Genomic DNA, 27,992 nt, shown 5'->3' on the forward strand with positions numbered 1-27,992 from the left:
TTGTGCCACTAATTTACTTTGTGTATTCTAGCAGGGAATTATGTGATCCTGTTCTTTGCACTTGTGCACCAGAAATTAATATCGTAGCCACCATCATCTCCAGAAAACCAACCCAACAACCCCTTTCCAAATACTCCAAAGCATTGAGCAGACATACTGTATGAGAAATATTTGGTGAAAGTTAACTTATGATGTCATCAGAAGAAAATCACCCCCATTCCCACCCCTTCAAAGTACTTTAAAATCACTTACAATTGTTTCAGTTTGGATTTTGATTGTATTCATTCAGCACATGTACATATAAAGAAGTGGGTAATTTATTAGTATTGAATTCCAGCTACAATGGTGCCCTTTGCACGCTTGCAGTATAACAGTATGGTATTTGGCGTTATCTCTAACAGGACGCTATGAACAACGCTACTAACAAGATGCGCTTCTAAACAAGGATTTTTTTTGGTTTCTTATTCGGAACTTTCAACTGAAATCGGAACGCTAAACCTATGAAGGCTAAAACTACGAAGGCTTGCATGTGTTACCTCTAACAATACACGCTTCTAAAACAAGGGTTTTTTGTTACTAATCCGATACAAATGGATACAAATTGCACATGACAGAATGTCAAATATGGGTGAAATAACGTGGCACATCTGTGCTTAGTGATGTTGAGCATTTCACAACGGAATGTTTTTTTTTTGTTCAGATTAGAAAGTAAATAAATGGTGTTCCTAGTATGACATCCCTACCCCTATAACTAAGCGAAATATACTGGTTCCGCCGGTTCCACTTTTTAGTAATGCCAATGGGATAGGGCGTGTGGTGTTATGGGGAAGATGCAGTTGTAAGTTTACAAAGAGGAAGGATGATTGTGAAATAATCACGAATTATACAAGAAAGATACAGTTCCTTTGATCGGACCAGCACGTTGGAAGAAGGCTCATTATCTGTTGACTTTAAACGAATAGACTAACTAAGAGTCACAACGTAACGTGATCTCATTATAATTTATACGAACAAACTGTACATTTGTGAAAATACGAAGAGCCCCACAAACGACTAAAGTATAAGACATTGCTAGAAGTGGAATATTCGCACCATTCAAGCAAAACTACCTGGAAAATAACGAGAGGTTTGATCTTCATTCGCGTTGCAAATAAATCGAAAGCGCTAGCCGTTCACACGTTTTGGCTGTTTGTGCTTGCTTGCAAAAATATAATCACGATGACAATATCTATCGATCGCTTTACCACTGTGCGCCTCTTATTGTGCACAAATCTAAGTTAAGACCGATTAGAAAGTTTATGAAAAAAATACCACAACAACAAAATGTACAGATTAATATCGAGGATTTCTAGATCAGTTCAGACCAAAGTACAGAAGACTAAATTCAAAGTACACATTTAAACAAAGCGGAAGTTCGATATTTGGCCGTACCAGACTCGAAGTCTGCCAAAAACACAACAAAAAACCCTCACAAGAAGAGTATACAACTGACACTTAACCTAACGTGAAATAACTCAACAATAAAAGCAATAATTACCTGTTTAATGCCGCTGAAGTTGTTCCTGTTTCCTCAGCAATGTAAGTTCTCTACCACGGGCTCGATATCTTCATTGGTCACGAGACAAACGATTTGCTAAATTTAGGACATGACGTCATTAGCGCCCAGTCCTCCAGACCAATAAACGGACCAAGGCACGTTTATCGAAGGTCAATTAGGATTATTAAAAAAATACTGTAAATACATAATGCAAATTCGAATGAAATTTATATATTTTGGTTCGAATTCGAGCAGGAGGTTCGAGAAAATAATTTGAAATAATTGACGGACTTTGTAATAATTGACGCACTTTGTAATAATTGACGCGTCGCGCACTTTGTTATAATTGACGCACTTTGTAATAATTGACGCGTCGCGCACTTTGTAATAATTGACGCACTTTGTAGTAATTGACGCGTCGCGCACTTCGCAATAATTTATTTTTATTTATTTATTTAACTTCGTGCACTATAAATTAATTAAATTACACAAAAGTACACATAGTAGACTGGGACACCACAAACAGCATAACCAATTACTGTGCGCCCAATGTTACGAGTTACAAAACAAAAGTAAGACAGAGAACTAAAAGCAAATTGACAAGTCAACATTATTGAAAGCTAAAAACAACATGAAATGGCTGTGTCGAGCAGACGAGATTTGTGACACTTGATGCAAATTGTCTTGAACGACCTTGGATCATCTACGTTATAGGAAATGGTCAGCGCTCGGCTGTAATATTGTAAAAGCAGGCACTTAAACTGATTTAAACTTAGGCTCTTTAGTCGGAAATAATCAGGCAAAGTGTTCCAGGTGCGCGAGGCACGGACGAAAAAAGAGTTTTGAAAGCAAGATGTTCTACACCTGGGAGGACGAAAACTTAGTACATTTGGATTAACAGTAGATCTAGTGGTTCTGACTGGTTAAATACAAGTAGGGAGGCATTCCTGAGATATAAAAACAAGGCCACTAATGGCTTTATAGAAAAAAAACTAGATCTAAGTACTCGTGCCAATAGCACAGTGGCAACAAGTTAGTAGAGAGAAGGCGTTCAGTTCAACTCTCTGTGCAAAGGAACGGAAGGCTTAGAATATATTTGGTGGCTCTTCTTTGCACTCTTTCTAACTTTTCAAAAGTTTAACTGATTGTGGGCTCCAGACCTGGGTAGCATAACCCAAGGCTGGACGCACCACCGCCAAATAAAGGGTGCGGCGAGTTCGTATGCAGCCGAAGTCCACGGTGGTTCTTCGCAGAAAGCCCAACAACTTGTTAGCCTTCGCGCAACTCTCTGTGACGTGCTTTGACCACGTAAGGTCGCTGGCGACCCAGACCCCCAGATCTTTCTCGTGAGAGGAGACTGTTAACAGCGACCCGTTCAGATGGTATGGGACTTTGATGGGGTGGGACTTCCGTGTGACTTTCTGACATTTGCACTTGTCCTGGTTGAACATTAGGCCAGATGTTTTTGACCAGTTTTCCAGGCTGCTGAGATCTTGCTGGAGTAGGGCGGCGTCTGAATCCGAGTTCACGCCATTTACTAGCTTTGTGCCGTCTGCGAGGCACGCAACTTTTGAGTTGTGCACGACATCTGGCAGGTCATTTGCATAGAGCAAGAATAATATGGGCCCCAGTAGGCTACCTTGTGGGACGCCGGACGTAACTGATGCCTCGGATGACGTGCAGCCAAGAACTGTGTAGAGATTACCGCTGACCACTCTCGTTCCCAGGACTATAGGACGGGTGGAAAAAAACAAGATGGCGGACTAAAGTTGACTTCACGAACTATACACCGCTTTACTGGGTAATCCACCAGTTTTTACCCATTTATAGTCGTAAGAGTCTCCTGTGTTTTGTTCATTACCTCGTTCATGTTGTTCAAACGATTTATTGTTATCTTATCTTTGTTAGAACGACTTCAACATCTTTGTCAATAAATCGAGTTGTCAGCGAGGAGTATTTATCTTCATGTTGAAGTCGTTGGCTCACTAGTGATCTCCCAGCACCACAGCTACAGACAGCCATGGTCATAGTCCGGTGCTCCGTCCCAAACTGCGAGTTTGCCACCGAAGCCCTGGCTATTACCCTTCTTACGAATCACGGACTCGCCCACCAAATTACACCGCCGCCCATCGCAAGACCTACCCCAGCGCCTTCTCCCCGTGGCCCTAAACTTGAGCGCCCAAAAGTGGACATTGGCGTATCCACCGAAGGATGGAATGTCTTCACTCGCCGCTGGCAAGTTTTTCGCACTGGATCTGGCATCGATGACGACTCAGCGCCTTCCCAATTATTCCAGTGCGCAGGTACTGAGCTCGGCGACAGTTTGTTGAAAGCAAACCCGGCTGCCGCCTCAAGCTCCCTGCAAGACCTCCTAGCTGCTATGCGATCCCTCGCCGTCATCCCAGTCGCAACGGGTGTCCTACGCGCCGAGCTGCTGCAGATCCGCCAAGAACGCGACGAGCCGTTCCGCGCATTCTCTGCGCGGTAAGGCCGAGACGTGCGAGTTCGAGGCAGGGTGCGAGTGCGGAAGAAACCTCGACTACACTGACCACATCATCCGCGATGTCCTGCTAAACGGCATCAACAACCCAGACATCCGCCGGGAGGTACTGGGTACCAAGAACATCCTTAAAACCCCCGTTAATGACGTCATCGCACTGGTCGAGGGTAAAGAGATGGCTCGAAACGCGCTACCATCGTCGTCCTTGTCCGCCATCTTGCCTTTCCGACGGCAGCAAAAACCTCCCTCAGACAACCCCCCAGCAGCCCCTTCGCAACCTGACAGGGCCAGGCAGGCTGCCTGCCCGGATTGCCGCGCTCTGTTCCACGTATTTTCGGAAGGGACCAGGGGCTGGAACAGCAAGACACACCAGACGTGGATCACGTGCCACCGATCCCGCCGTCGCCGCCACCGGCCACAACAACCACCCCATGCCCAAAAGCCTGCAGTCCAGACAGTGGAGTTAGAGCCGATATCTCAGATTGCAGCACTCCACGACAAAGAAGCCAACGCTCCCCCACAGCACACGCCCACCACCCATGGCACTGTGCACAAGCCTACCGCTGTCACGCTTGATCACCATGTCTTCACCAAAGGCGAATGGAAACGAGCACGCCTCCGCGCACACCCAACCATCCCGATCACCGTGTCGCTCGATAAGCAAACCACAACCAGACATAGCCACTCTGCACGCAATTCGTCTCTCCAAGCTGAGGTCTCGGCCATAGCGGACACTGGCGCACAATCTGACCTGTGGTCTCTCGCAGAATTCCTGGCATGTGGCTTCTCGCTGGAGGACCTCTTCCCGGTACGCCTTGACCTCACCGCCGCCAACCGCTCGCCAATCGCCATCGATGGAGCGTTCTTCGCCCGACTGTCGACGATCACTCGTGACGGTGAAGCAGTGTCTTGCCGCTCAATGGTATACGTAAGCGGCAGCGTCCAAGCCATGTACTTATCGTACGAGTCCATGCTTAACCTGGGCATCTTATCACATGGCTTTCCCTCCGCCGAGCCCCTGAAGAACCCAAGCGACGAGCACACCGATGACTTAGCCACCCCGCACAGACCCCTGTCAGTCAACTCCACGCGAGCAGTCAACGAGGGCTGCAGCCAACCCGACAACACAGCGGGCACATGCTCGTGCCCCCAGCGTATCGCCCCCCCCCCCCCACGCCCTCCAAAGATGCCATTCGAATGCACACCAGAGAACAACGTAAAGATTCGGGCCTGGCTGCTGGAGCGATATGCCTCCTCCCCATTTAACACCTGCCCCCACCACGCGCTACCCTGCATGAAGGGACCTCCAGTCGAGATCCACGTGGACCCTACCGCAACCCCGAAGGCATGACACACCCCCGCCAATATCCCCCTTCATTGGCAGCAACAGGTATACGACGACCTCCTACGTGACGAAGCCCTGGGCGTGATCGAACGCGTTCCATATGGCGAACCCGTGACATGGTGTCACCGCATGGTGATCACACGGAAGCAGAATGGATCGCCACGACGCACGGTCGACCTCTCGCCACTCAATAAATTTTGCCAACGGGAGACATTCGCCATGGAGTCTCCGTTCCACCTCGCGCGACGCGTCCCGATGGACACCTGGAAAACCGTGACAGATGCCTGGAACGGCTACCACAGTGTTCCCCTCCGCAAAGCAGACCGACCCCTCACGACCTTGATCACACCATTTGGGCGCTGGCGTTATACTAGGGCGCCGCAAGGCTTCCTCTCATCGGGAGATGGATATAATCGCCGATTCGACGCCGTTCTATCGGGCTTTGAGCGCAAGGAACGTTGTGTCGGCGACACAATACACTACGACTCCGATCTGGAACAGCATTGGTGGAGGACCATCGACTTCCTCACCCGCGTTGGTGAAGCCGGCATCGTGCTTAACCCGGAGAAGTTTCAGTTTGCGCAGAAAAGCGTAGACTTTGCGGGCTTCCGCGTCTCGGAATCCACCATCGAGCCCCTCCCCAAATACTTGGATGCCATCCGGGACTTCCCTACTCCGATCTCTACGACTGACATCCGAAGCTGGTTCGGCCTCGTAAACCAAGTGTCGAACTATGCACAGCTACGCGACATCATGGCGCCATTTAAGCCTTTCCTGAGCCCGCGCTGCAAGTTCTCCTGGTCATCCCAATTGGAAGAGGCATTTCAGGCGTCAAAAGCGGCCATTATCCAGGCCATACGCCAAGGCGTGGAGATCTTTGACATGCAGCGACGCACTTGTCTACGCCCAGACTGGTCGCAACGTGGCATCGGTTACTTCCTGTTGCAGCAGCATTGTGAATGCCCTTCTGACGTCCCCGACTGCTGCCCTGGGGGATGGCGTATCACCCTGGCCGGCTCGCGCTCCCTACTCTCGGCTGAACAGCGCTACGCAGCAATCGAAGGAGAGGCCTTAGCCGTAGCTTGGGGATAAGAACAAACCAAGTACTTCACACAAGGCTGCGACAATCTCCTCGTCGTCACCGACCATAAGCCGCTCGTGAAGATATTCGGCGACCGCACCCTTGACGAGATCACCAACACACGTCTGTTCCGTCTAAAACAGCGTACCCTCCAGTGGCGTTTCGACATCAAACATCTGCCTGGGACAAGTAACCTTGCAGCTGATGCACCATCTCGACACCCGTCACCCACAGACCCTGACTGTCACTCCTCAACGGGATCGCCGAGCACCCCCGACATGGTAGAAGCAGCACACATGGCATCCATTTGCGACGACACTCAAGACATCAGTACCATATCATGGCCCCTCCTCGCACAAGAAACAGCCTCTGACACGTCGCTTAGCAACCTCCTTCAACAGATTAAACACGGAACGACAACTGCTGACAGCCGCGATCCTGATCTCGCAACCTTTGGGCCCATCTGTGATTCTATCTATGCACATGAAGGGGTCCTCTTGTACCAGGATCGCGTCATTGTCCCCACCTCTCTCCGTCCCCGTGTTCTTCAGCACCTTCACGCAGCCCAACAAGGCACCTCGTCAATGGAGCAACGTGCTCGCACAATAATCTACTGGCCAGGAATGGCAAGGGACATCCGTGCTATCAGAGAACGCTGTTCAGACTGCAATAGGAATGCACCATCACAAGCTGCCACCCCTCCCCTACCATCGCCGCCACCGTCTACCCCGTTCGAGGCGGTCTTTGCCGACTTCTTCGACTACTTGGTCGCTGGCGACCGCCTCTCAGGGTGGGTAGAAGTGTTCAGTTCAAAAGCGGGGACCACCCTTGCAGGCGCTGCAGGCCTGACTCGCCATCTACGCTCCCTCTTTGCCACGTTCGGCGTACCGGAAGAGCTTTCCAGTGATGGGGGACCCGAGTTCACAGCAGGGGTCACACAGGACTTCCTCCGAGCATGGGGCGTACGCCACCGTGTGTCATCCGCGCACTTCCCCCAGTCTAACGAACGGGCAGAGGTGGCCGTTAAAACAGCCAAGCGCCTCCTTATGTCAAACACTGGTCCGACGGGTAGCCTCGACCATGACCGTTTCCTACGCGCTATACTGCAGCTACGCAACACACCTGACCCAGACTGCAACGTCTTGCCCGCTCAGATTATCTTCGGTCGCCCCCTGAGGGACACACTCTCTTTCGTCAACAGACTAGAGAAGTTCTCCAACTCTCACGTCAGACCACTCTGGCGCGAGGCGTGGGCTGCCAAGGAAGACGCCCTCCGGTCCCGTATCACGCGTACTGCTGAGACACTGAAAGAACATTCGCGCCCACTCAGACCGCTTGCCGTCGGCGAGAGGGTCTTCCTCCAGAACCAGCAAGGAAGAAACCCCAACAAGTGGGACAGGTCGGGAGTTGTAGTTGAGTCTCCAGGCCACGACCAGTACCGTGTCAAGGTTGACGGGTCCGGACGCCTAACCCTACGCAATCGTCGATTTCTACGGGCTTACACTCCAGCCTCTCCAGACATCAAGCCACCGCCCGCGGTAGCAACACCTCCACACCAACCTTGTCACACATCAGAGCAGCGACAACGGTCTCAACGCCCCCCAGCCCTGTCCCCACAAAGGACACCCACGACGACGCCCTCGCCATCTGAGTTGGGATCACCAGAAAAGTCTCCCTTCGCGGACTCTGATCCAGTGGGTCCCGCAGCTCCCGCCCGCCACCCTCACTACAGCCCTGCCGAGTCGGCGTGTGCACCACTTCCCAACGAAGAGCCTTCAGTGTCCCCTCCGCAACAGGAGAAGGCAGTTGCACTCCCCACGTCCATGCCGCGCACGCCGACCGCCAAAACGTTTCGAACCCGAGACTGGTCAATGGTACGAGCCGTAAGCCGTCCATCTACGTTCGCCCGTAGCCTCCCGGACTGGGGGGGGTGATGTAGAGATTACCGCTGACTACTCTCGTTCCCAGGACTATGGGACGGGTGGAAAAAACAAGATGGCGGCCTAAAGTTGACTTCACGAACTATACACCGCTTCACTGGGTGTAATCCACCGGTTTTTACCCATTTATAGTCGTAAGAGTCTCCTGTGTTTTGTTCATTACCTCGTTCATGTTGTTCAAACGATTTATTGTTATCTTATCTTTGTTAGAACGACTTCAACATCTTTGTCAATAAATCGAGTTGTCATCGAGGAGTATTTATCTTCAAACTGTGATCCGTTGTTTTCTGTTGCTCAAGTAAGAGTGGAACCAGCAAAGAAGGGAACCAGAAATGCCGAAACTGTGCTCCAGTTTGTAGAGAAGTGCGGCATGGTCCACCTTGTCGAATGCTTTCGACATGTCCATGTAGATGACGTCCGTTCTTTTCCCGTTATCCAACAAAGAGCCGATATGGCGCAATACCTCAAGTAGCTGGGTGGTACAAGATTTTCCAGGCAGGAATCCGTGCTGAACGTTGTTAATCAGAGTTGTTAAATGATCCCGTATGTTGGCGAGTACGCAGCGCTCGAGAACTTTCGATATGACTGGCAACAGAGATATCGGGCGATAGTTCTCGACTTGTTGTTTATCCCCTTTATTGTTATCTTATCTTTGTTAGAACGACTTCAACATCTTTGTCAATAAATCGAGTTGTCAGCGAGGAGTATTCATCTTCATGTTGAAGTCGTTGGCTCACTAGTGATCTCCCAGCACCACAGCTACAGACAGCCATGGTCATAGTCCGGTGCTCCGTCCCAAACTGCGAGTTTGCCACCGACGACGTTTCTGAAGCACTGGCTATTACCCTTCTTACGAATCACGGACTCGCCCACCAGATTACACCGCCTCCCGTCGCAAGACCTACCCCAGCGCCTGCCCTAGACTTGAGCGCCCAAAAGTGGACATTGGCGTATCCACCGAAGGATGGAATGTCTTCACTCGCCGCTGGCAAGTTTTTCGCACTGGATCTGGCATCGATGACGACTCAGCGCCTTCCCAATTATTCCAGTGCGCAGGTACTTAGCTCGGCGACAGTTTGTTAAAAGCAAACCCGGCTGCCGCCTCAAGCTCCCTGCAAGACCTCCTAGCTGCTATGCGATCCCTCGCCGTCATCCCAGTCGCAACGGGTGTCCTACGCGCCGAGCTGCTGCAGATCCGCCAAGAACGCGACGAGCCGTTCCGCGCATTCTCTGCGCGATAAGGCCGAGACGTGCGAGTTCGAGGCAGGGTGCGAGTGCGGAAGAAACCTCGACTACACTGACCACATCATCCGCGATGTCCTGCTAAACGGCATCAACGACCCAGACATCCGCCGGGAGGTACAGGGTACCAAGAACATCCTTAAAACCCCCGTTAATGACGTCATCGCACTAGTCGAGGGTAAAGAGATGGCTCGAAACGCGCTACCATCATCGTCCTTGTCCGCCATCTCGTCTTTCCGACGGCAGCAAAAACCTCCCTCAGACAACCCCCCAGCAGCCCCTTCGCAACCTGACAGGGCCAGGCAGGCTGCCTGCCCGGATTGCCGCGCTCTGTTCCACGTATTTTTGGAAGGGACCAGGGGATGGAACAGCAAGCCACACCATACGTGCATCACGTGCCACCGATCCCGCCGTCGCAGCCACCGGCCACAACAACCACCCCATGCCCAAAGTCCTGCAGTCCAGACAGTGGAATCAGAGCCGATATCTCAGATTGCAGCGTTCCACGACAAAGAAGCCAACGCTCCCCCACAACACACGCCCACCACCCATGGCCCTGTGCACAAGCCTACCGCTGTCACGCTTGATCACCATGTCTTCACCAAAGGCGAGTGGAAACGAGCACGCCTCCGCGCACACCCAACCATCCCGATCACCGTGTCGCTCGATAAGCAAACCACAACCAGACATAGCCACTCTGCACGCAATTCGTCTCTCCAAGCTGAGGTCTCGGCCATAGCGGACACTGTCGCACAATCTGACCTGTGGTCTCTCGCAGAATTCCTGGCATCTGGCTTCTCGCTGGAGGACCTCTTCCCGGTACGCCTTGACCTCACCGCCGCCAACCGCTCGCCAATCGCCATCGATGGAGCGTTCTTCGCCCGACTGTCGACGATCACTCGTGACGGTGAAGCAGTGTCTTGCCGCTCAATGGTATACGTAAGCGGCAGCGTCCAAGCCATGTACTTATCGTACGAGTCCATGCTTAACCTGGGCATCTTATCACATGGCTTTCCCTCCGCCGAGCCCCTGAAGAAGCCAAGCGACGAGCACACCGATGACTCAGCCACCCCGCACAGACCCCTGTCAGTCAACTCCACGCGAGCAGTCAACGAGGGCTGCAGCCAACCCGACAACACAGCGGGCACATGCTCGTGCCCCCAGCGTATCGCCCCCCCCCCCCCCCCCCCCCACGCCCTCCAATGTTGCCATTCGAATGCACACCAGAGAACAACGTAAAGATGCGGGCCTGGCTGCTGGAGCGATATGCCTCCTCCACATTTAACACCGGCCCCCACCACGCGCTACCCTGCATGAATGGGCCTCCAGTCGAGATCCACGTGGACCCTACCGCAACCCCGAAGGCATGCCACACCCCCACCAATATCCCCCTTCATTGGCAGCAACAGATATACGACGACCTCCTATGTGACGAAGCCCTGGGCGTGATCGAACGCGTTCCATATGGCGAAACCGTGACATGGTGTCACCGCATGGTGATCACACGGAAGCAGAATGGATCGCCACGACGCACGGTCGACCTCTCGCCACTCAATAAATTTTGCCAACGGGAGACATTCGCCATGGAGTCCCCGTTCCACCTCGCGCGACGCGTCCCGATGGACACCTGGAAAACCGTGACAGATGCCTGGAACGGCTACCACAGTGTTCCTCTCCGCGAAGCAGACCGACCCCTCACGACCTTCATCACACCATTTGGGCGCTGGTGTTATACTAGGGCGCCGCAAGGCTTCCCCTCATCGGGAGATGGATATAATCGCCGCTTCGACGCCGTTCTATCGGGCTTTGAGCGCAAGGAACGTTGTGTCGACGACACAATACACTACGACTCCGATCTGGAACAGCATTGGTGGAGGACCATCGACTTCCTCACCCGCGTTGGTGAAGCCGGCATCGTGCTTAACCCGGATAAGTTTCAGTTTGCGCAGAAAAGCGTAGACTTTGCGGGCTTCCGCGTCTCGGAATCCACCATCGAGCCCCTCCCCAAACACTTGGATGCCATCCGGGACTTCCCTACTCCGATCTCTACGACTGACATCCGAAGCTGGTTCGGCCTCGTAAACCAAGTGTCGAACTATGCACAGCTACGCGACATCATGGCGCCATTTTAGCCTTTCCTTAGCCCGCGCTGCAAGTTCTCCTGGTCATCCCAATTGGAAGAGGCATTTCAGGCGTCAAAAGCGGCCATTATCCAGGCCATACGCCAAGGCGTGGCGATCTTTGACATGCAGCGACGCACTTGTCTACGCCCAGACTGGTCGCAACGTGGCATCGGTTACTTCCTGTTGCAGCAGCATTGTGAATGCCCTTCTGACGTCCCCGACTGCTGCCCTGGGGGATGGCGTATCACCCTGGCCGGCTCGCGCTCCCTACTCTCGACTGAACAGCGCTACGCAGCAATCGAAGGAGAGGCCTTAGCCGTAGCTTGGGGATTAGAACAAACCAAGTACTTCACACAAGGCTGCGACAATCTCCTCGTCGTCACCGACCATAAGCTGCTCGTGAAGATATTCGGCGACCGCACCCTTGACGAGATCACCAACACACGTCTGTTCCGTCTAAAACAGCGTACCCTCCAGTGGCGTTTCGACATCAAACATCTGCCTGGGACAAGTAACCTTGCAGCTGACGCAGCATCTCGACACCCGTCACCCACAGACCCTGACTGTCACTCCTCAACGGGATCGCCGAGCACCCCCGACATGGTAGAAGCAGCACACATGGCATCCATTTGAGACGACACTCAGGACATCAGTACCATATCATGGCCCCTCCTCGCACAAGAAACAGCCTCTGACACGTCGCTTAGCAACCTCCTTCAACAGATTGAACACGGAACGACAACTGCTGACAGCCGCGATCCTGATCTCGCACCCTTTGGGCCCATCCGTGATTCTATCTATGCACATGAAGGGGTCCTCTTGTACCAGGATCGCGTCATTGTCCCCACCTCTCTCCGTCCCCGTGTTCTTCAGCACCTCCACGCAGCCCACCAAGGCACCTCGTCAATGGAGCAACGTGCTCGCACAATAATCTACTGGCCAGGAATGGCAAGGGACATCCGTGCTATCAGAGAACGCTGTTCAGACTGCAATAGGAATGCACCATCACAAGCTGCCACCCCTCCCCTACCATCGCAGCCACCGTCTACCCCGTTCGAGGCGGTCTTTGCCGACTTCTTCGACTACGGCGGGTATCACTACTTGGTCGCTGGCGACCGCCTCTCAGGGTGGGTAGAAGTGTTCAGTTCAAAAGCGGGGACCACCCTTGCAGGCGCTGCAGGCCTGACTCGCCATCTACGCTATCTCTTCGCCACGTTCGGCGTACCGGAAGAGCTTTCCAGTGATGGGGGACCCGAGTTCACAGCAGGGGTCACACAGGACTTCCTCCGAGCATGGGGCGTACGCCACCGTGTGTCATCCGCGCACTTCCCCCAGTCTAACGAACGGGCAGAGGTGGCCGTTAAAACAGCCAAGCGCCTCCTTATGTCAAACACTGGTCCGACGGGTAGCCTCGACCATGACCGTTTCCTACGCGCTATGCTGCAGCTACGCAACACACCTGACCCAGACTGCAACGTCTGGCCCACTCAGATTATCTTCGGTCGCCCCCTGAGGGACACACTCTCTTTCGTCAACAGACTAGAGAAGTTCTCCAACCCTCACGTCAGACCACTCTGGCGCGAGGCGTGGGCTGCCAAGGAAGACGCCCTCCGCTCCCGTTTCACGCGTACTGCTGAGACACTGAAAGAACATTCGCGCCCACTCAGACCGCTTGCCGTCGGCGAGAGGGTCTTCCTCCAAAACCAGCAGGGAAGAAACCCCAACAAGTGGGACAGGTCGGGAGTTGTAGTTGAGTCTCCAGGCCACGACCAGTACCGTGTCAAGGTTGACGGGTCCGGACGCCTAACCCTACGCAATCGTCGATTTCTACGGGCTTACACTCCAGCCTCTCCAGACATCAAGCCACCGCCCGCGGTAGCAACACCTCCACACCAACCTTGTCACACATCAGAGCAGCGACAACGGTCTCAACGCCCCCCAGCCCTGTCCCCACAAAGGACACCCACGACGACGCCCTCGCCATCTGAGTTGGGATCACCAGAAAAGTCTCCCTTCGCGGACTCTGATCCAGTGGGTCCCGCAGCTCCCGCCCGCCACCCTCACTACAGCCCTGCCGAGTCGGTGTGTGCACTACTTCCCAACGAAGAGCCTTTAGTGTCCCCTCCGCAACAGGAGAAGGCAGCGGCCCCGCAGCCGCAGCTGCACTCTCCACGTCCATGCCGCGCACGCCGACCGCCAAAACGTTTCGAACCCGAGACTGGTCAATGGTACGAGCCGTAAGTCCGTCCATCTACGTTCGCCCGTAGCCTCCCGGACTGGGGGGGGGGGGGTGGGGATGTAGAGATTACCGCTGACCACTCTCGTTCCCAGGACTATGGGACGGGTGGAAAAAACAAGATGGCGGACTAAAGTTGACTTCACGAACTATACACCGCTTCACTGGGTGTAATCCACCAGTTTTTACCCATTTATAGTCGTAAGAGTCTCCTGTGTTTTGTTCATTACCTCGTTCATGTTGTTCAAACGATTTATTGTTATCTTATCTTTGTTAGGACGACTTCAACATCTTTGTCAATAAATCGAGTTGTCATCGAGGAGTATTTATCTTCAAACTGTGACCCGTTGTCTTCTGTTGCTCAAGTAAGAGTGGAACCAGCAAAGAAGGGAACCAGAAATGCCGAAACTGTGCTCCAGTTTGTAGAGAAGTGCGGCATGGTCCACCTTGTCGAATGCTTTCGACATGTCCATGTAGATGACGTCCGTTTGTTTCCCGTTATCCAACAAAGAGCCGATATGGCGCAATACCTCAAGTAGCTGGGTGGTACAAGATTTTCCAGGCAGGAATCCGTGCTGAACGTTGTTAATCAGAGTTGTTAAATGATCCCGTATGTTGGCGAGTACGCAGCGCTCGAGAACTTTCGATATGACTGGCAACAGAGATATCGGGCGATAGTTCTCGACTTGTTGTTTATCCCCTTTTTTGTAGACTGGAATAATGTTAGCCAGTTTCCATTCATCAGGTGGTGAGTGAGGTGAGTGAGGGACGGAGCAATCTGTTGCGCGGTTTCCTTCAGTAGGCGGCATGGAATTCCATCAGAGCCTGAAGCTTCGTTCACGTCCAGGGCTAAGAGGGCATTCTGCACCTCCTGGGTTCTTAGTTGCACAGAGGAGAGGTGTGGTATTCCCACAAGCTCGAGAAGTTCTGATCCCTGATAGGGAAGCAGATGCGCAAGCGCTCTAGGACCAAACACAGTGATGAGAAATATCCGTTGAATAAGCTAGCAATTGAAGCAGGCGTGGATGCTAGGCGCGCTGGTTGGGTACTATTCTCAGCGCTTCCGATAGACATGATTCCTGGGAACCGAAAGTCTCTGCTTTTAAGTTTGAAGATGGACCAGAATCGTTTAGGATTCAGGCGTAACTCATCGTCCAGAGAATTAAAAAAATCAGTTCGACTAGATCTTATCATCCTCTTGGCTTCGGCTCTTAATTCCTTAAATCTGTCTTTAAAGGCATCCGTAGGAGATTTTCTTAGCTTTTCCGCACAGCCTCCTTCTTTCTCAGAGCGTGAATAATATCGCCGTTAATCCATGGTGACGTATTCCTTCCTTTGATCTTTTTTGTAGGTATGTAATCATTCACGGCGGCGAGAAAAGTGTCTTTCCATTCCCGCCAGCTGGTGTTTACATCATTATGGTGTATAGTATTGGCGAGGTCAACTGCCTCTAATGCTGAACGCAGACCTTCGAAGTCGCCTTTCTTATAGTCCAAAACGGTACCCACTTGCTTGGGTGGCGCCTTTTTAGAAGTTTCGAACTGAAAAACGATTGAGCCGTGGTCGGTAAAAAGGCCATTGACGCACTTTGTAATAATTGACGCGTCGCGCACTTTGTAATAATTGACACACTTTGTTATAATTGACGCGTCGCGCACTTTGTAATAATTAACGAACTTTGTAATAATTGACGCACCTTGTAATAATTGACGCGTCGCGCACTTTGTAATAATTGACGAACTTTGTAATTATTGACGCACTTTGTAATAATTGACGCACTTTGTAATAATTGACGCGTCGCGCACTTTGTAATAATTGACACACTTTGTTATAATTGACGCGTCGCGCACTTTGTAATAATTAACGAACTTTGTAATAATTGACGCACCTTGTAATAATTGACGCGTCGCGCACTTTGTAATAATTGACGAACTTTGTAATTATTGACGCACTTTGTAATAATTGACGCGTCGCGCACTTTGTAATAATTGACGCGTCGCGCACTTTGTAATCATTGACGCGTCGCGCACTTTGTAATAATTGACGCGTCGCGCACTTTGTAATAATTGACGAAATTTGTAATAATTGACGCACTTTGTAATAATACAGCTTCGTAATTGGACAACCATTCGACGGCCAAAGAAAGAGATGGGAGTTGAGTGGTGGTATCAACGTTCCAGTCAAGATCCAAATCGAAGTATCAATGAACAAAGCGAAGAAACTAAAGCGCACTCTTGACCAGATTGGCAAGTGAGATCTGCGCTATCAAACTGCACAACTTGATGGAACTTTAATTGAGTGAGTGCCAGCGACTCGTTTTGCATAATTAAACTGTTCTGTTAATCCTTGTAATCTGAGATTAAGCGGTATGCGACTACAGGACAATGTGAACCGGAAACGAACATTTGTAGTTGAAAAGCATTTGAATCTATCTATCATTAAACTTTTCTTTTAGTATCGAAGTAGCAGTTTGTTCTGACCCCTAAAAGATACCGTGTCACAAAAAAATGCCAGTGCTTAAACTTGAACCCCCTAAAAGGTACCAAACCCGTGATTTTTACCCCTAAAGGGTACTACGAGCATCCCCGTCATCTCGGTATAGGGAGTCCCCCCCCCCCCCCCGGGTATTAACCTTTCGTAGATTTTCCTATGCTAGGTACATGTACTCGTCTTCCCCCCTGGGTCCCTTCCCTTAGATTCTATTTATTTTACAATAAAGAAACTCTCACCAGGCTCTCTCCCCCTCCTTACCCCTGGGGTATAAGAGGGGTGGACCCTGGCAATGTGACCAGCTCTCACCAGGCTCTCTCCACCTCTGCTTGCTCCTGGGGTATCAGAGGGGTAAACCCGGGCCACGTGACCAGCTCTCACTAGGTTCTCTCCCCCTTCTTGCCCCTGGGGTATAAGAGGGGTGGATCCTGGCCACGTGACCAGCTCTCACCAGGCTCTCTCCCCCAACTTGCCCCTGTGGGATAATCAAGGGACCGAGAAAGCAGGCGTATGTAATATTTTCGTATAATAGTTTCTCTCTGTAATTTGTGTGTGGAAAGTTTTAAAATTGTCTTATCTAAGTATATGGTAAATTCACCGAGTGAATAATCGTCAAACGTATGATGGATTTTTAAGTTTTAAAAGGTAATTTAAAGCTATAAATCTGCGTAATGAGTTTAAACTAATCATTCATTTTATCTACATAGCTTTAACAAATTTTCGTAGAAATCTGAGGGCCGAAATAGATCGTTAACGCTCTATCATGACTCAGTGCTCCCTTGAAGCCAAAAGATGTCAGACTTGAAAAAACCTTTTGAGCAAAATACAGCTGTATTTACGTTGAGCTTAAATTGACGGGACGAGGAAAATGTAGGGAGGTATGTAGAATATCCTCTTTCTCTGATTGGTGCACTCTCCGATTATGCCGTGTGCCTCTTTCATGGTTTATGTTGCTTATTCTTTATAAGGAGACCCTTTATATTCGTTAATTTATGTATTCAATTTACCGGGAGTCAGTAACTAAGTTTTCTGTTTGCATGTTGAGGTCGTCGTAAACTTAATTCAACTTCTCGTGCATTTAATTCCACTCTAACCTCTAATTCCCCTATCTCAAACTAAATGAATATAGCACAATTCTAAAACGACCTATAATGAGCATTTAAGCCGATATCTTATCATAAGCAAAGGATTTTTATTTTAAAAAGATGAGAGCTTAATCGATGTGGTTTTATCAGAAAGCAGGTGAAATCTCAAATATTTGCTCAGGCGAATAAGGTCTACACCTTTAAGTCACTAGTCGTGGCGAGTTTCCGTCATTATCGAGCTGATGACGGGTAGCCTTTAAAGGGTGATACACATGTGAGCGGTAAACTGTTAGATCTCTTGGCCTTACTAAGCACCGTTTAACTGGATGATACAAATGTGAACGGTTGTAGGCATTTAGATCCCGGATGATACAAGCGTGAGCGCTGGTAAATTAGCTTACTATCTTAAAGCGTTTAGCATCGTTTGATTGGAACAAATGTGAGCGCTGATCTCTCAGCATTTACCACCATCCTGATACAAACATGAGCTAAATGTTCACGGATGGTGCAGTAAAGACGAGCATTTTGAGAGAAATTTGAGCGATCCTAGTAAAGGTAAGGGAGTTATCATGCTTTTGAAAAACAACGGAAGGAAAATAATGTTTGTAAACTTTACACTGGCTAATAATGAAACATCAATTCGATTTAATTTTTGCTGCGATCTTGAATAATGTAGCGCTGAATTTGAATATTGGTTGGGTTTTTCTTGTCAAAATGTCAGACGGCTGAAACCAGTCCACAAAAATAGGGTTTACTACGAAGTGCGAGATTCAGCGTCTTTTGCGATCGGGATATGAGTTTCGAGGTTTTAATTTCAAGCGAAAACGGGATATTGTTTTAAAAAATTCCGGGGATATGAGATTTTACTGCACGGGACATAATGGGTTGTAATGTTTTTGGCGGATTTAGTACTGGCAGACGAAGCGCTCCTTTCCTCAAAAACTTTAAAAATGATTTTATTTTTTACCATAATAAGCTTCACGTTTAACTTTGCTAAGACTGTTTGTTATATCTCATGAAAGGTACTCTCTATGTGCTAGGGCAGCACAGTGTTTAAATAAACTGTTAGTTTTAATGGTGCTAAACCCTGGGTAAAATCCTTACAGTAAATACGGGGAATTCTGGGATATTGGATGGCTTAAAGTCGTATTATAATACGCATGCGCATTAGGACGATTCTCATTCGCAGCGGAGCACAAAGAGAAAGATAACGCAACTGCTCTGAATTTCTTGTGGTTGCTTTTATACAAATCTTACTCGTTTGACCGATTCCAATTTTTGTTTCACCGATTTTCACTTGTGATGCGCTTTTTTTTTAGGAGTTCAGGCCCGTAGCCAGTATTTTGAGCGGGTGGTTCGTTTTTCCATTTCAGCGGACCGAATTTCCGGTATACCCCTCTCCTCGCCTTATTACATTAGGTAATAAATCTTGTATTTAAAATGTTATTAATAGTTTACTTTTAAACATATAGCAATAATAATAAAGATAATTATTATAAAAAGATTTTTATAGTTATTTTAAAGACGTATTGATGTAAACGCTATATCTCCAGCCAAACGTTATATATTTTTGTTTGCTCTGAGCGGACCTTCAAGCTCGATGGGGGGTTCGTCCGATCCCCCCGAACCCCCCCTGGCTACGGGCCTGGAATTGAGAATTTCTAGGTCAACTTGCTACACAAAATTGTGCTGGTCGCAATCTTGGAAAAGATCATAAACCCAAACGTTTTAGATTATCCCCAGAGAGCACATATGGCTGCCAGCAAAATCGTAGTAAACGCGAATTCCTGCAAGTTTACGTGGAAATTCTCGACTTACAAAGTTCCAGAGCGATAAAAAAGCAAAAAATTGATTGAAGCGGGACTCCCAAATATTGTATGTAGTGCCTAATAAGAAAATAACCGAGCGAGCTAGAAAAACGACAGTTTTTAAAACAATATTGACCGATATGTTTCGGGGGACCATTCAGGGGCCCTAGTATGGTTTTCAGGGGAACTTCCGCCATTCATATCGTGATAATTGTTGCCATAGCTACAGTATGGTTTGCAGGGGAACTTTCGCCGTTCATATCGTGATAATTGTTGCCATAGCTACAGTATGGTTGTTAGGGGGAACTCCCACTATTCATATCGTGATAATTATTACCATAGCTATAGTATGGTTGTTAGGGAAACTTTCGCCGTTCATATCTTGATAATTGTTACCATAGCTACAGTATGGTTGTCAGGAAACTCTCTCCATTCAATCGTGATAATTGTTGCCATAGCTACAGTATGGTTGTCAGGGGAACTTCCGCCGCTTATATCGTGACAATTGTTACCATAGCTACAGTATGGTTGTCAGGAAACTCCCTCCATTCAATCGTGATAATTGTTGCCTTAGCTCCAGTATGGTTGCTAGGGGGAACTCCCACTATTCATATCGTGAAAATTGTTACCATAGCTACAGTATGGTTGTTAGGAAAACTCCCGCCATTCATTTAGTGATAACAGAACTAAACTTCGAAAGGCAAACACAGCGTTTGTAATTATTCATAGGGTCTTTTACTTGTGGCTTCTTCTCCAACCAACGTCAATACCGAACCAACACAACCTCTATTTTTCTTATCTATTATCTTGTTATTTATCTATTTTCTTGTTAATAATATAATAAAGAGACTTAAATCGACTAAATTCGAAAAAAACATCTGTTAGATATAGATGTTGAAGGGGGAGAGTTTAGAGCTAATGGAAGGAAATTGTATTCTGCGTCATAAAATCCAATTCCATAAAGGTTGCATCCGCGAATCAATGCATTGTTACCCGCAGTGGTTCATGGCTAACGTATAATTGGTGAATCCTGGTCTCTGAACACCGTATGAAAGTTTAGAAGTACATAACTAAGAAACTAAAGCTTTCTATACCCGTGTTTGTTTTAATTTACTCTTATTTTTTTATTTTATTTATTTGATATCCATGAAGCACTGCGGGATACGACACAAACATTCTCCGAATGCAACCGTATTTGCAATAGGTGTAAATTCCCACATCCTATCTTTGTTAGTGTGTGATATGTAGGGAGAAGATTATAGTTGATCATTGGAGGGCATATTGTAGTAGCTGATTTCGATAAGCCAAAAAAAGACAAAGAATTATTCCATTTTATTAAAAACCCACTCGATAAAGGCTATGATATAGAATGACAATCGTATTACCCTACTAAAATATTAAAACCATTTAAGATAAAAACATGAATCAAAGAAGGATTAAAGTTAAAAAAAATCATCCTTGGTTGACAAAGATTCGAAATGAATGTGCTGTAAAAACTGGTTGAGATGTTTTAAACCTGAATTATGCAAACAACTAGTATTTAAAATCCTAGCTCATAAAAAACTCATAAAAGTACTCATCAAAAAATAATGAGTTCGATTAAAAAAGATTTCGGTAGATTCTTTAATGAACAGAATAATATGGTATTTCTATGATAATTGGTTTGAAATTTGTTGCGAAAAATATTGATTATGTCTGGCCTTTTTGATGAAATTGGTAATAGATATAAAATATATATGTCGAGTTTTCCTCACTTTTTTCGTAAAAAAAAGTCGGGGTCTAGGGTGTTGTCAAAAGAGTTTTAATGACAGGATCTACGAATATCCCTTACTCTGAGTAGATGATCAAATAAACCTCACAAATATTTCATTTTCAAGTTATTGAAAGCAAAAACATAATTAGTTAGAAAAAGGATATTGGATTTCAAGTGTGGAATATTCCTCCACCAGCGCACGACTCGTTCAAACTAGCGAAGGATTCTGAGGTCTTGACTTCAAAGCAAGATTTAAGAAATTCCCAATATATTGTCTTCAAAATCTCCTCAAAAGTTAAAATGGATTGATTAAGGTATGTATAAGTGTGATTTGAGCTCGATATTTTTTAAGTGCTTTCAATTAAAAAAGAAGACAACCAAACCCGCTATAAGGTTTTGAAAATGGAGGGCAAACCATAACATTTTGACTCTAGCTAAAGAAGAAATAAAAATGCTAATATTATGAAAGAAAATATTAATCAGCTAGTTTCTCGATAACGACTCGAGCTTTCAATAGATGATGGTTAGACAAAGCAACGAGTGTAGGATAAATAATGAAACTGCCCTTTTGCTAGAGCTTTCAATAGATGATGGTTACACCAAGCAAGGAGTGTGGGCCATATAATAAAAGTGTCCTATTGCTAGATAAACATTTTGCGTATTTTTAGCTGATGATGGGACACCGCTAAAGCGATTTATTGTTAATACTTTCCTTGCTTACGGCTTTCTTTGGAATTGCTTTCTAAAGGTTAAAAGTGCTGTTTACAAGAGCGTTATCCAAAACTTCGAATACTGTTGGAATACATAGATCAACGGTCGTGAATGCAGATTTTAGTTTTTTTTTAAGTAGTGAAAAATAATGCAGGATTTGATAAAATACTTTAAAGGATTGCTTGCTGTCTTTTTTATTCGTTGTTTTCTTATAAGATAGTATTATTTCTATGAATCTTAGCATATTTACTTTATGAACATTATTTATCTTTAGATCTCTAACACTGACTGTTTCTTTTGGCCGACAAAACCACTGTTTTTTTTACCACAAAGTACGATTTGAATAAAGATTCAAACAAAAAGGCGTAAGAGCTAATGGAAGGATAGGCACAATTGTCTAATGATAACATGTGATGCTTGAAGACTGAATTTTACACGCACGAAACATTTAATAAGGGATGCAATAACGCAAACATGTAATAGTTTCAATATCATCAATATTTTTATATAGGTTGATTCCGGAAGAAGGAAAAAAATGAATTTTAATCAAAGCCAACTCTTCGCTTCTCTATTCATTTATCAAAGCCCTTAGCGAAAATCTTTATGGAATTTTGACGGTTGCTCATGCAAGCCGTAACGACACGTTTAAATACCTGATGGAGTTTTCTTAAAATTAAAAAACCATCGCTTCGCAGTAGCACTAAGAGTTAGAATTATGATAATTTCAATACATTGAGCAATGGCGGCTTGTTTGAATAAATCGTCACGGTAAACAACCACTTTAAAATAGCTAAAAGCAACAAAAGAAACGTGGTTCACGGTAGGCAAGCCTTTGAAATGGTTTAAAGGTACAACAAATCGTGGCCCTTTAAAATAGTTTAACTGTGTGCAGTAAATCGTGCATGATGGGAAAGAAACTTGTAAAAGAAAACTTTCAAATCACCCACATTTCAAAATCTTAGAGTCTCGTTCGGAGAAGCTCTTTTTTTTTGTGGGTTATAAAATTATAAGATTACGGCTGTCAGTACAAAAAAATGTACAAAAAATGTTTCGTGTGTGCGATAATTGAGAATAATTATGCCAGAATAAACACAGTCAAGTGGGAGTAGATATTTAGCCGTCATTAATCCATCGCTCGTTAGAGAATTGTGAACTGCTCGCGCGGCTGACGAGAAAAAGGATTGAAGACCCAACCCTTGATGAAAAATAAGCAACAAGGCGAACTGACAGTTTTCAGTGAAAAAAAATATTTGCAGTGTTTCATGATTTAGCCCCGCTAGATTTATTGCACAAGTAAGTATAGTACAATCGAAAAATTTTTTTACTTGCAGTTAACTGTGTTCTTTTAATGTACTTAACTCTTATCAAAGAGCAAGCCGAAGAAGATACTATAGATAATTTTTTTTCCCTTTGACTCCCTCTAGCAATCCGTTAGTTATTATATAGTATTTGTTGCTATTCACTAGACGGCTAACAAAGTAATATTCAGTGCATTTTGGGATACTTTGATGGGATTATGGGTACTTCAGCCGACATTAGTTGTCGTGCTTTTTCTCTAGAGTAAACAAACAAAGCAAACAAAGAACCTTGGGTGATTTAATGAAATGTCTCAAAGCTCATCTCTTTCTTGATCACAATTTGCACTCACCCCGAGTAAGAGGCAACTTAGTCAATGGATATTTTTACGACACTTTAATCTAATCCAAGTAATCGGTAAACGGGCCATGGAAACACAAAATTCTACATTCGTTATGATTTGCAGTACTATCTTGCTGTTAGTAATAGTCACTCGTAATTGAACGTTGTGATTTTTATCAGGATAAAACTAAAAACTAGCGTCAATCAATTTGTCTTTATACGATGTTAGATGGAAAAAAAACTCCATTACCCGGCGAAAAACGCTTTCCTCTCAAATTGCAATATTCATCGTTCATTATTGTCCTATCGGCTAATCACCCGTGGTATCATTTACCCTACAAAAGGAGAATGTAATTGGGTGACATTTCTTTGCGGCTTTAATATTGTGGCGCATATGCGCATCAAAACGATGCTGCCAACTCGATGGTCCATCACATACTGAATATACGGAAACCTGCATTGCACTATCGTGGTTATTTGGCGATCCTTCAATCAGAAACTAACACCATTTCAACTAGGGTTGAATTGGAGAACCCAAGTGTCGTAGCCCGCGGTGGCTCATGGGTAACGTTTAAACGGCTAAGCTCATGCATCTGAAAGCTATGTGAATGCTCAAAAGAATGTCAACTATAATTCTACAGCTTTTGATTTGTATTTCATTTACGCTTATTTGCTAATTTACTGGATACCCATGAAGCACCGCGGGTTACGATACACAGATTCTCCGAGTGCATCCTTATTTGAGGATAGGTATGCAGAACCCAAATTTTGGCAGCGTCTGAAAATAAACGAGCAAAGAACAGGGCATAAGCAAGGAGTTGGGGACAATATTTTCAAAATTATAAGGAAATGACCAGTAGGGGTGTGGCAGTCCCTCCCCCAATGTTTTCCTAGTGCTTTTGTATCGTGCTCCACCCAATAATTGAAGGCTTGCTACGGCTATGAAGAGTGTTTACCTACAACTAAACGATCCTTAAAAACAAGCATCTTTTGAAAAGTTTAGAGCTTTTTCAAGGCGAGGGGGGTTGAGAAGCATTTTTTTCCTGATCGTTGATGGACATTTCATCAAACCAGCCCAGGCAGCACGCGACCTCGGAGTAATCATAGATTCGAGTTTATCTATGACAAAACATGTCAACAGCATCTGCAAATCAGCCTACCATTCTATAAGGAACATTGGCAGAATACGGAAATACCTTGACCGCAATAACTGTGAGCAGCTCATTCATGCTTTCATAACTTCAAAACTAGATGCCTGTAATAGTCTTCTGTCTGGACTCCAAGAAAAAGAAATAGCCAAACTACAGCGTGTTCAGAACTCTGCCGCAAGACTAATCGTTGGTGCTAAGAAGAGGGACGCCATTACACCCATTCTTAAGGAACTTCACTGGCTACCTGTTGCTTCTAGAATAGACTTTAAAATTCTTACAATCACACATAAAGCTCTCCACAACCAGGCTCTTGAATATATCACTGAACTCTTAACACCGTATACGCCATCTCGATCCCTTAGATCTGCTAACAAGAACCTTCTCGTCATTCCTAAATCACGAACAAAAACTTATGGGGACAGATCTTTTTCAAACTTTGCAGCTAAATTATGGAACTCCCTCCCCCTACACATTAGAAACACCGACTGTCTCAGCAAATTTAAATCGTCTTTAAAAACGTACTTATTTTGTAAGCACTACAACAATTGATTAGTTTTTAACCATTAGAAATATTATCATAAGTATTAGTATTAAGATATGTATATATATATATATATATGTGTATGTGTGTATATATATATGTATGTGTGTATATGTATATATTTGCATCAGTTATATATGTGTAAGATAGAGTTTTAGCAAAATTATTGAGTAGAATAGAGTAGGATGTTTGTAAAGCATTGAGATTTTTATAATGCTATATTAAATTATTATTGTATTATTATTAGGTCAAATCTATAATCTCAGGCCGCTAGGAGTCGTACCTAGTTTTTTCCCTTCTCCCAGATAATGTATAGTTCAATGCGATCACCTGTCGCGAAAGCCACTCTACAGACGTATGAGCAATCGCGAGTCTTCAAATCGAGTTAAAAGCAAGCTTATCACTCGGGATACCTGTGGCCAAACGTGTGACGTCGCTAGAACAATCTATTCTACTATATAAATCGCTACATCGTAAACTGGCAACTAGCTAGAACGTTACGGGCTTGAAGTACGCTGTGAAAAAATACATTTCCCTTCTGCAAGGTCTGGAGTCAAATTCCCTTTTGTCTGCCTTTTGGATCAGCTGTGGCTTGCCAGTCTGTGGCATTTTGGATGCGCGCGCAACATCGTGAAAACGGCCTATACTGTTTCTACAGACCTAAAACATATCAACTTGTGTTAATCTATCTCGAGGAATTCACCTCGCCTACACATCTTTATTGTTCTATTTTTTTCATTTTCAGGCAACCTACAATGGATAACCAAACCGAGGCTACGAATGGGACCCAGTCCTTCTGCGGACCCTTCTACCAGTCCAACTCGGTTTACTGGCTGAAGACCTTTATTTACATCGTTACCATGGTGATATCGCTAGTGGGGAGCACACTCGTGGTATGTGTAATTTACCGAAATCGTCGGCTGCGCACGCAGACGAACTACCTGATCGCCAACCTCGCTATCAGCGACTTCGTCATGACGATTTTCACCATGCCGGCCACGTTAGAGGTAGGCGTCTGTCTTTTTGTCTTCTCTCAATCGGTCCGCTAAGTGTTTATCCGTATGCCTGTCGACTCCCGTCTGTCTTTCCGTCCGTCTGTCTTTATTGACTAGCAGGGTATTTTAGGTATTCGTGACACGTGACTACTCCTGGTACGATGGTTGGTTCGCAGAGGTCACGTGCAAACTAATAACGTTCATCCAAGGCTCGAGCATGGCATGTTCGGTATTTACGCTGACCGCTATAGCGTGGGAGCGGTTTTTCGCCATTGTATACCCTCTACGAATGACAACGAGGATCCGGAACTCTAGGGTATGTGGATTTTACGGAGCGAGGCCTACAATAGGTCCTACCCCGTATGCTTTGCAAGCTTTGTAGACTGCTTCCTTCTTTTGCTAAGAATAAAAGAAAAATACGTTCGTGTTGAGCCCCCCACCCCCTTCCTGTGGGGAGCAGAGCAACACAAACATGGGTCAACAGACGGGTACCGCGCAACACGGACGTATTATTCTCTTAGTTTTACTGAAGTTCGTCAAAGGTGAGGCTGCAAGCAGTCTACAAAGCATTTCCAACCAAAAAAAAAATAGCATGGCTCGCTAAAAGTAAAGGAATAACAATAAAATGGCGTCTGTGCAATAACGCCGGCGGTGAGTTATGTCTGTCCGAATTTGTATGTCCGATATTTGTCCATCAGATCTTTGTCTGTCCGATTTTTGTTTGTCCGATATTTGTCATTATGAACTGTAACCATGTTTCGTTATTACAATCTTTGTTTTTCCAGGTTACTATAGTAATCGCCTGGTTTCTAAGCGCGCTTGTGACGTCACCATCTCTGTACACAATGAGGGTGATTAAAATGGACGGTGTTCCCTATTGCCACGAGATCTGGTCCCCACCCCTCCACCCCACAGTATCCCCCCTCGTGTTCACTATCGTCTCCTTCGTAGCATTATACGCATTACCGCTGACCATCATCATCGCGCTGTACTCGACCATTGTCTACAAAATGTGGTTCAGAAAAATTCCAGGAAATTCGCACTCGTCGATACGAGAACTCGAGCAGCGAGTTAAGAGGAATGTCGTAAAAATGCTAATTACTGTTGTCGGGGTCTTCACGGTGTTCTGGCTGCCTCTGCATCTGAATCTGCTGCTACGCGGAGCCACCGACGTGTTCTCCCGCTGTGGGGCCCCAGACGCCCTCTCATTCACGGCGTATGTACTATCGCACGCGACAGGCGCCGTAAACTTCGCCATCTACGTTTTCTTTAGCGAGGAATACAGTCAAGGATTCAAGGAAGTTCTCGCGTTATGTTGGATGAGGGAGAGGGTGGTATTCACGAGAGGTTCCCGGACGGAGATGACTCTACTTAGTAGAAAAGGCTGGAGAGGGACTTTCAGGGATGCGAGGGGGAATAGAGTCATGAGCTCGCCAAGGGTTAGTTCGCCAAGGACGGGAAGAGGCAGGTTAGGGTCTCGTAGTTTTATCATGGAATATTCTTCGAACGTCTAAGCTCCCGCCTGAGTGCTATTTACGGATCCAAGAGGAAGAGACCATGAACTGGTGTTAATCAACAATCACGCGTTACCTAAGGTTTGTTTGACTAAGTATGGCGAGAAAGAGGCGAAGTACTCGTAGCTTAATCATCGGTTATTCTTTAAACTTCTTGTATCGCATTCACAAGTAATTGGCAAAGAACTAGTTCTGCTCGCTTCCCCAGGCACGCCTCTTTTTATCATAACTTTTATTATAGCTTATTTGTTGAATATGCCATTACAAGTCTTGTAATGATAATCAGCTTCATCCTCAACGTT

The 27,992-nt window shown here is 46.5% G+C and overlaps 6 protein-coding genes across 12 annotated transcripts in view; 5 read left to right on the forward strand and 1 right to left on the reverse strand.

Moving 5' to 3' along the window:
* LOC116619720 (protein NLRC3) overlaps positions 1–1,640 on the reverse strand; it is an 85,281-nt gene extending 83,641 nt beyond the window's left edge. For 2 of the 4 annotated variants that reach the window (XR_007306789.1, XM_048722914.1), the window contains exon 1: positions 1,538–1,640. The gene's annotated coding sequence lies outside the window, so the exon portion shown is untranslated. The remainder of the gene's footprint in view (positions 1–1,537) is intronic. The other 2 variants (XM_048722916.1, XM_048722915.1) reach the window with 2 other exon arrangements.
* A 2,113-nt stretch (positions 1,641–3,753) lies between these two features.
* LOC125560619 lies at positions 3,754–7,221 on the forward strand. The gene is made up of 4 exons (XM_048722423.1): positions 3,754–3,840; positions 3,913–4,633; positions 4,805–5,191; positions 6,087–7,221. The coding sequence occupies exons 1-4, from the start codon at positions 3,754–3,756 to the stop codon at positions 6,098–6,100; spliced, it is 1,209 nt and encodes a 402-aa protein (XP_048578380.1). The 3' UTR covers positions 6,101–7,221.
* Positions 6,742–8,819, forward strand: LOC125560620 (uncharacterized protein K02A2.6-like). The gene is made up of 2 exons (XM_048722424.1): positions 6,742–8,537; positions 8,614–8,819. The coding sequence occupies exon 1, from the start codon at positions 6,742–6,744 to the stop codon at positions 8,395–8,397; it is 1,656 nt and encodes a 551-aa protein (XP_048578381.1). The 3' UTR covers positions 8,398–8,537; positions 8,614–8,819.
* A 698-nt stretch (positions 8,820–9,517) lies between these two features.
* Positions 9,518–11,785, forward strand: LOC125560720. Its single transcript, XM_048723023.1, has 2 exons — positions 9,518–10,810; positions 11,714–11,785. The coding sequence occupies exons 1-2, from the start codon at positions 9,832–9,834 to the stop codon at positions 11,725–11,727; spliced, it is 993 nt and encodes a 330-aa protein (XP_048578980.1). The 5' UTR covers positions 9,518–9,831; the 3' UTR covers positions 11,728–11,785.
* A 238-nt stretch (positions 11,786–12,023) lies between these two features.
* On the forward strand, positions 12,024–16,461 carry LOC125560719 (uncharacterized protein K02A2.6-like). Its single transcript, XM_048723022.1, has 3 exons — positions 12,024–14,205; positions 14,282–14,761; positions 16,114–16,461. Exon 1 carries the CDS (start codon positions 12,675–12,677, stop codon positions 14,007–14,009), a length of 1,335 nt encoding a protein of 444 aa, XP_048578979.1. The 5' UTR covers positions 12,024–12,674; the 3' UTR covers positions 14,010–14,205; positions 14,282–14,761; positions 16,114–16,461.
* A 720-nt stretch (positions 16,462–17,181) lies between these two features.
* LOC5506973 (neuropeptide FF receptor 2) lies at positions 17,182–27,897 on the forward strand. 4 transcript variants are annotated; one of them, XM_048722513.1, is made up of 4 exons: positions 17,182–17,372; positions 25,927–26,188; positions 26,307–26,492; positions 26,962–27,897. In XM_048722513.1, exons 2-4 carry the CDS (start codon positions 25,937–25,939, stop codon positions 27,688–27,690), a joined length of 1,167 nt encoding a protein of 388 aa, XP_048578470.1. In that variant the 5' UTR covers positions 17,182–17,372; positions 25,927–25,936; the 3' UTR covers positions 27,691–27,897. The 4 variants fall into 4 exon arrangements, with proteins under 4 accessions (XP_048578470.1, XP_048578467.1, XP_048578468.1 ...); XM_048722510.1 differs by lacking the exon at positions 17,182–17,372 and adding an exon at positions 17,758–18,134; XM_048722511.1 differs by lacking the exon at positions 17,182–17,372 and adding an exon at positions 21,212–21,454.
* The last annotated feature ends 95 nt before the right edge of the window (positions 27,898–27,992 follow it).

The sequence above is a fragment of the Nematostella vectensis genome, chromosome 15 (assembly GCF_932526225.1).
Source record: "Nematostella vectensis chromosome 15, jaNemVect1.1, whole genome shotgun sequence".
NCBI classification, from domain to species: domain Eukaryota; kingdom Metazoa; phylum Cnidaria; class Anthozoa; order Actiniaria; family Edwardsiidae; genus Nematostella; species Nematostella vectensis.

Coding starts and splice junctions, on each gene's coding strand:
- LOC125560620 (XM_048722424.1), top strand. CDS start 6,742: ATGGTAGAAGCAGCACACATGGCATCCATTTGCGACGACACTCAAGAC.
- LOC125560619 (XM_048722423.1), top strand. CDS start 3,754: ATGTCTTCACTCGCCGCTGGCAAGTTTTTCGCACTGGATCTGGCATCG. Junction 3,841..3,912: donor CCAATTATTCCAGTGCGCAG/GTACTGAGCTCG, acceptor AAGACCTCCTAG/CTGCTATGCGATCCCTCGCC. Junction 4,634..4,804: donor TCACCATGTCTTCACCAAAG/GCGAATGGAAAC, acceptor GGTCTCTCGCAG/AATTCCTGGCATGTGGCTTC.
- LOC5506973 (XM_048722513.1), top strand. CDS start 25,937: ATGGATAACCAAACCGAGGCTACGAATGGGACCCAGTCCTTCTGCGGA. Junction 26,189..26,306: donor CCATGCCGGCCACGTTAGAG/GTAGGCGTCTGT, acceptor AGGGTATTTTAG/GTATTCGTGACACGTGACTA. Junction 26,493..26,961: donor CGAGGATCCGGAACTCTAGG/GTATGTGGATTT, acceptor TTGTTTTTCCAG/GTTACTATAGTAATCGCCTG.
- LOC125560720 (XM_048723023.1), top strand. CDS start 9,832: ATGGCTCGAAACGCGCTACCATCATCGTCCTTGTCCGCCATCTCGTCT.
- LOC125560719 (XM_048723022.1), top strand. CDS start 12,675: ATGGAGCAACGTGCTCGCACAATAATCTACTGGCCAGGAATGGCAAGG.